General features: G+C 34.0%; 1 protein-coding gene across 1 annotated transcript; it reads right to left on the bottom strand.

Annotated features, from left to right (window-relative positions):
* Window positions 1–943: 943 nt before the first annotated feature.
* On the bottom strand, window positions 944–5942 carry LOC143582067 (glutamate receptor 2.7-like). Its single transcript, XM_077064715.1, has 5 exons — window positions 5669–5942; window positions 3401–4665; window positions 2662–2980; window positions 1436–1821; window positions 944–1357 (listed from the first exon to the last, which is right to left on the bottom strand). Exons 1-5 carry the CDS (start codon window positions 5940–5942, stop codon window positions 977–979), a joined length of 2625 nt encoding a protein of 874 aa, XP_076920830.1. The 3' UTR covers window positions 944–976.
* Window positions 5943–7569: the final 1627 nt, after the last annotated feature.

Raw genomic sequence — 7569 nt, 5'->3', positions numbered from 1 at the left:
AATTTATTTTAATTAAGTACTTTATCTTATAAGACATATTAAATTAAATATAGTTGAATGTATATGAAAAGTATAAATCAGTCATAAAACATATGTTTTCTGAAGCATTTTGGTCTGAGCTATGAAAGAAAATATATAAAACTAAATATGGATCTTCTTATTGTTAAAACACTTTATACTACACAAAAAAATTCATATAAATAGATGACAAAAAAGTCATATTTGTTATATATTAAAATACATAATAAATATGACCTGTTTTAATAATTAAATCATACAAATCCAAATTCTTCGACAATAATGCACATTTTTTTAATTTGTAATTACTTGTGAATTTCAAATTTTATTCTAACATGTTTGCATTTCAATTTTGATATTTCCTTATTTTACTATTAATGCTAATGAATGAATCACTTAGTATTTACATTTAATAAACATAAACATGGATTCATATATTAAATTAACTTAAAATAAGGACCATATATGAAAATTTATTGAAAAAGGTGAGGAGAGCTATGAGCTAGACAAGTGACAAAAGTTATAGTCTTTTATTATAATAGAATGATAGTATGTATTTTAACCGAGTAGTGTGTGAAAAGACCAATTTATCATCTCATATGTACCAAAAGTTCATTCCGCTCAGGGCCTTGATAACTGTTGGTTGGCCCAATTCTCTTTGACCCGGCCCATTTTTCTACACGGTTCACTTTGTGTCCCTCGTAACAAAAATTTCTAGATCCGTCACTGGAAGCAACCCTAAAGCTATGCTTCGCCCCCTGGCAGGATAGAGGCGTCCACACCTATGTTGCAAAGATGGATAAACGTTACCGAGTAATTCCAAATTTTCAACATATATAACACAACAAATGTAATGCTTTACATAGTATTACTTCCGAACAAAAGTACAAGATTATATTTTTCAATCATTACGAAAATCGTACGAAATGACCGGATTATGTTTCCTTGAATGCACGTACTATGGAACAACTTGGTTTGGAGTCAACTCTATACTTAATCTGAGATCTACAATTCTGATGTGGACCAACATTCTCAACAAATTTCTTATTCTTGAAAAGAGGTTTAAGTTTGTCTGAATTGGTTGCCAGTGGTTAACAACTAGACGTGCCAGTGCGGTGAGGAACACAAATGTGGAAATGCTACCTGAGATCATGAACAAACCAGCGAAAATTCCTAGATCTAGGCCTGCTGAACCTCCAGATTCATCTTGAGCCGACCGGGAACAATTGGAAAACGAACTGAGCATATTGTCCTCTAAAGTATTTACCTCTCCACTCTGTGTTACCTTCAGAACAGCCTTGGAAATATCATCCACCAATGGTGAACCCTTCCGGAACACCTATACAAACCATAGAACAATGTTAAAAACTAGATTATTTTTATTTGTTTATTTGAGAATAAATGAGATTCATCTTACAAAACCGAATCCTCCAAGTTTATGGGTATGTCCGAACTTTTCGTAGCCATGGCAATAGTTCTTAAGGAAGACATTGGCGTGCGGAACTACAAAGAATGCTGCTGATATCTCTCCCTTCTTGAACGCGCTATCATATTCATCGATAGAATTAATTTGTCTAATCTTCTCTAGCTTATAATTCAATACGTTCATTAAGTAAGGAATGATGAAAGAATTCCGATTGCAGCCAACAAAAGCATTACTTCTCTGAAGATCTAATGATGGTTGAAACTTTGAAATTGTAATAATTGATGAGAGTGTGGCGGTAAAACAGGCAGCAACAATCACGTTTACACAAAACCATGTAGCAAGAACCAACCGCGATAGGTTGTTATTGATCAATTCTCCTGCATCATTAAGTCATCTTTATGCTCTGTAGATTATGCATGTGAGAATAAGACGAAAATATCTATTCTGATGCACTAATTATTGATGCAAACCAAATGATATTGCAACGACTGTGGACTACTAGAGATATCTTAGCGAACGCTAACAACAAGAATAACAAAATAAACTATAAGATCAAGTTTATAAATTGTTGTTTTTTATGTTGATATTTATTTTCATAATCGTAGGATGTTAGTGCAAGCGTGTTAAAGCGTCACAATACACGCCTTGGTTCCAACAATGGTTTGTGCAAAACGTTTGTTGCTACCAATCACTTATAAACATGGTGACTTTTATGTTTTTGCGTGTAAAGAGAGCCATGCATTAAACTGTTGCACCTATTTGAGGGTCTTACTTGCTAACCATCGTACGTAACTGTTTGGTATTCCAATTTAACCAGTTGTTAATAGGCGAACAATTACATTTGTTCGTGTGTCAACCTTTCACAGAGCCAAGCGGTAATGCTTGTTCAGCAGCATGTCACAACTTAACCATGTTGTGGTCTTTTTGGTCCAAACTGAATTTCGGAAACATAATTACGGCTCTCAAACAGCTGGCGAGGTTATAAACTGTGTAGCAAACTTTTGAGCTTATCTTTTAGTTGATTTCTATGACGATTATGAACATACAAGTGTTCCAAATTTTACTAATCAACCATACAAAGAAACCTTACTATATCCCGGTTTATTTACATGTGGCAACAAAAAAATGGCCAATCATTTCCTTTTTTTCAATGATCTTAGATTGTTATATGTGAAGGATTTAACATAAAAAAACTTAGTGCAAGAATAGGGACTTACTATGCGCGAATGACAAAACTGCGACTGCAAACCATAGCATCTTGCTAATATACTCAAAGGTGGATGTTGCAACAAATTCTTTGTTCCCATGAACGTGTTCATTAAGCCAGACAACTGAAACTGTGCCTATTGTCATTGCCAATAATATGATCCACAACTTTGTTGTGAAGGCATAAAAGAAGATAAATCTTTCCTTCATAGGATTTGGTTTTAATGGCACCACAATGACTAGTCCTGAGTCCATGTAAGGTTGTGAAAACTCCACATACTCGTACCGATCTGCCATTATTTCGGTATCACCAACAACTGCATCCAAGGTCTGCATGATGCAAGAAAACTTTAAAATGAAAACTAAAATATTATGTACTCATGTGTATATGGGACATTCATATGTAGTCCTGAGTCTTGACTCCTAAGTGCAACTGTTCTAGAGATATGCTAGTGAGTTTAAAATATAATATTTCAACTTCAAAAGATCTCAAATTTTAAAAGAAGGTTCTCCTAAAATCTTCATTCCTAGATTATCCACGTGGGCGACGGATTTTGCATCCACGTATGCATGCCGCAGACGAAAAGTACATGTTTATTTTTGTAAAATGGAAAGTCAAAGTTTGTTTAGTTTGTTTTGTCAACCTTGACTCATCAAATGTTTATTTTGATGATTTTCCATTTATTAGTAGTACATGTAGAGATATTGGATTCATTATGCAACTATAAAGCTTAGGTAAAATTACAATACCTTGTTATGAACTTCAGCCACCATGTCATCATACGATCCGTTATAGGGAATAAAGACATAAGACAATGAATAATTGAGCTTCTTCACAGCGGCTTTAAAAACGTTTATCGAAAATCCTGTCACATAGGTTTCGTTCTTGCTAGGATCATAACTAACATTGACAAATTGCTTGAAAGCACCTCTTGCTGGCACGCCAATCCTTAGTGGTTTTCCTTCATTTCTCTGAACCCGACCGATTGGAATTCCTTGAGTACCACCAGGCCAACAGATCAAGTTGAGGTTGTCCTTTCCAGTTCCAAGTTTTTCGTTTAAGAAACCGAACTCTGGTGACCAAAACTCAATATCTCTATAGCTTCTGCCAATTACATTGATAATGCGAAATGTTGGAAGTTGAGCCAGTTTTCCATCTTTGAAGCTTATGCTCCCGCTTACGCCTTTGAGTTTAGTGTGTGTGATGACATGTGGCAAGTTCATTGATGAACTAGACACATTTAAAACTTGAATTGCTTTAACAACAAGTGAAGTTGCATCATAAGCGCGTAGCGCGTAAATACTAGGATTCAGATATTCTTCATCAGGATATTTGTTTCTATATCTTTTTCGAAACTGAAGCTTGAACTTTGAAAAATGCTCACTGGTATCTGCAAAGTTGGTTTTGAATCCAACAACACCCTGCATGCTCATGATAACAGATAGGTCAACCGAATCAAGAAGGCTTGATACTTCATCTGAAATGATCCATACATAACCCTTTTCCATCATGCCCAACTCTTTTGCTTTCTTAAAAAATTGAACACATGATCTTGGAGATGATTTTAGAAGTATGAACACCCTATTTTCCTTCATCTTGAGCTTTTTAAACTCTTTGGTAATGTAGCTGCTTGGGTTTGACAGAGAATACAAGGGAGGAAATATTAAGGGGCGTGCGATGGTTGAATCGACCACTTCGAGTGCATCAGAAAGTAGTGTTAAGAGATCAGGACTGGACCTAAATGTACTGTGATCTTCATAAATTGGTGTCACTTTTCGCCAACCGAAGTGGCCAACTATGGCAGCAATGCATTGCATATGGACTTTGACATCATGGCTCATTTGAATAAATGATTTCATAGCTGCTGATTCCGGAAATGCAGATGTTGCTGTTGGAGTTAGAGAAATGATTGGGATGTTCTTGGTGGCTCTATCAAACTCGGAAACTAAATAGGCTTCTTGAGGACCAATTGTTCCAATAATTGCTGGAACTTGTCCCTTCACCAGGTCCATTACTGTTTCAAAAGGAATTTCGTTCTCAGAAAAGTTTTGTTTCTAAGTTCCAGACTTGAAATGGGTAATGCTATAGCCACACCACTCTTATCTGATTTCACACCATCAGACGGGCCGTTCACAAAACACTCAAACGACCAATTTAAACAAAAAAGTCAAAACTTTAAAATTTAAAATTATTGATTAGAATAACCAGTTGAACAATATCCGGACGGCCTTTCTAACCATAGGGGGTCAAAATATTGAAATTTTTTAGACACAACGCACAATCCATGGCCATTTTGACAATAGACAATCAGACTTTGAATTTTATATTTTGATCTAAACAACTGTCCGATCTTTATCCGAATGGCCAGATTACACGCACTTAAGACGATGCGAGTACAGTTCGCCTATTGGGTTAATCGGTTCGTTCACGGGTTACGGGTCGGCACATTATCGATTCACGGGTTGGTATTTTAGTTCGAACTATTTACCGAATCATTTGGAGCAGTTAGTTGCTTTCTCTACAAGTTGAAAAATGAAGTGGGTAGAGCTGGTTGAAGGATTCTAGTGGATTTGTACGTTGCATAAAAAATTAGTCATTATACCGGTTATAACATGCCATTCATATATTAAATAAAAGAATCCAATTACTTTATTATTGTTTTATTTAGGATAGAAAGTAGCCCATTTATTTAGACCGTGTGTAGTGGATGGAGCCTCTATAGGGACGTTTTGCGCCATATGACGTCACGTCACCATAGGGCGTTTTGATAAAAATGGGTGTAGCTGATGGAGCCCCAACAATCATTACCTTATTATTTTATTATTATTATTAATCAAAAGAAATAACATACGAAAAACCCACCAATCAAAACCAACAACAACAATCCGGTAAATATGGTGGAATGAAGGTCGAAAACACTCATTTCACATCATATACGTACCTTCTCCCTTTAGCCTAGACGGCTAGCGTTAGAGTGTGTATATATATATATGTATATATATATATTCAATACGCACCTTCATAATATGAGCGAGCCGGGTTACCATGAGAATCCTTCAGTTGCAAAATGGGGCAAGAACAAGTATCATTCACAATCTTGCACAGATCATGGACAGCCATCTCCATGGCTATCTTCTGTTCTCTCCCAACACGAGAACTTTGTTCAAGCACGCCACCTATCTTCAGTTGGTGTTTTGAACAATTACGTGTCTTTTCGTGGGTCGCATGCACACTACACATTTCGAGAATGAAGGCGCCAAGGAGAAGCAACAAACAGGTAGAGAGTCTCATCTTCAGATCAATAGGGTAGTTGACTTTAGACGATGAACATGCCTGTAATTGGTTATTGTTGTTCCATGCGTTTAATAATTAAGCAACAAGAATCTTTATGTCTTTATGTCAACTAAGTTGACAATACGAGCAGTGATGTAGGAGGGTGTGGCTTGGGTCATATTTTGACGGAGTCAAGAATCTTTACTTGGTCTTTACTAACTCCATATGCACATATTCAAATTTTAGGAAGATAGTATAAAACTACAAGGATATATAGATTTAGAGTTTGAATTTTGATGTTATGATTATGGATTTGGGGTTTACAAGTTATAAGGGTTTAACAGAAAAGAAAAAAATAAAGAAAATAACGAAGTTACCAAATTATCCCTGATTTAACGAAAAAAATAGACGGGATTAGAAACACGTACTAAAAATGCAAGTTTTTTTGAAACTGAGGTAGTCAGTTGCACAAAATAAAAAATAGGTACTAAAGTTGCGTAGTTGACCAAACCACATGTACTAAAATGACACTTAACTCTTTTTAAATTTTATACATGTTTTTAATACACATATGTACAATTTAAGGTATATGATAATATGCATATGTGTACATTACGTAACTAGAGATTAAATGAAATTATACACATGCGTATAATACAAAGTTTGTTTTTTTTTATGAAATCGGAATGAAATATAAGAATTTTGTTTTTTTACCTTTTTAATTTTTTTGTTATTTTCTGTTTTATGATTTTTTTTTAAATATTTTTTAGAGATTTTATTAGTGGTCCAAAATGGTTCTCAAAATTCTCAATTTTCAAATGATTCTCTTAGAATCCTTACCCTATATATAACCTACCCCTTATATAGAAAGGGATTAAAATAAAAATAGATAGTTACCTAAGAATAATAAGAAGATCATAAAATTTGAAGTTAGTAAACTATATAGCCTAAATCATAGATCCCAGGAAACTATTTTGTAATTTAAAAACTAACAATCTCAACCACTGATCTTAAATCCAATGGCTTAGATTTATTCTTACTCTTCTTAAAAAACTATCTCTTTTTATTTTAACCTAACCCATATACACACACACACACACACTAGTTTTTATCCTCCGTATTACGGGGGTTGTTTTTATATTATTTATTTCTATTTTTTTATTTATTTTTTGATTTTTTTATTTTTTTATTGTATAAAAGTTAATAATATACTTATGGTTTGATGATAAACTGTCTCACAAATAAATGAGATGTTATAACCCGGTTTAAAAACTATTTGAGTTTTGGTTTTTTAATTATAAATAATATATATCTTTTTTTTTTAATAAATCATATATTAATTTTTAGTGTATATCTCCAATTTATAGGATTTTTATATCAAATATTTGGTGAGATTAGTTTTTAATTTAATGAGATGTTATAACCCGTTTAAGAAATATCTGGGTTTGATGAGACTCATACCCGTGAATTCAGGTTAAATGCATGAGAGACCTCCATTTAAAAATCAAGCAAATACGGTGACTCCAAAAAAGGGGGGAACAACCACATCGCGACACGTAAGATTTTTATGGTTTCGTTTATATTATATATATATACACATATCGCGACAAGTAAGATATTTATGGTTTCGTTTATATATATATAT

This window comes from Bidens hawaiensis, unplaced genomic scaffold (genome assembly GCF_021521415.1).
Source record: "Bidens hawaiensis isolate Kalapana, Puna unplaced genomic scaffold, B.hawaiensis_p1.1 tig00031430_1, whole genome shotgun sequence".
Taxonomy (NCBI): domain Eukaryota; kingdom Viridiplantae; phylum Streptophyta; class Magnoliopsida; order Asterales; family Asteraceae; genus Bidens; species Bidens hawaiensis.
This window is presented reverse-complemented; position numbering and strand designations above follow the sequence as displayed.

Excerpts from the sequence above, each read along its gene's own strand:
- LOC143582067 (XM_077064715.1), bottom strand. The coding sequence starts at position 5,942 with ATGAGACTCTCTACCTGTTTGTTGCTTCTCCTTGGCGCCTTCATTCTC. Across the intron at positions 1,822-2,661 it reads AGTTTTGTCATTCGCGCATA|GAGAATTGATCAATAACAAC; the intron begins GTAAGTCCCTAT and ends TTAATGATGCAG. Across the intron at positions 1,358-1,435 it reads AACTTGGAGGATTCGGTTTT|GTGTTCCGGAAGGGTTCACC; the intron begins GTAAGATGAATC and ends TGGTTTGTATAG.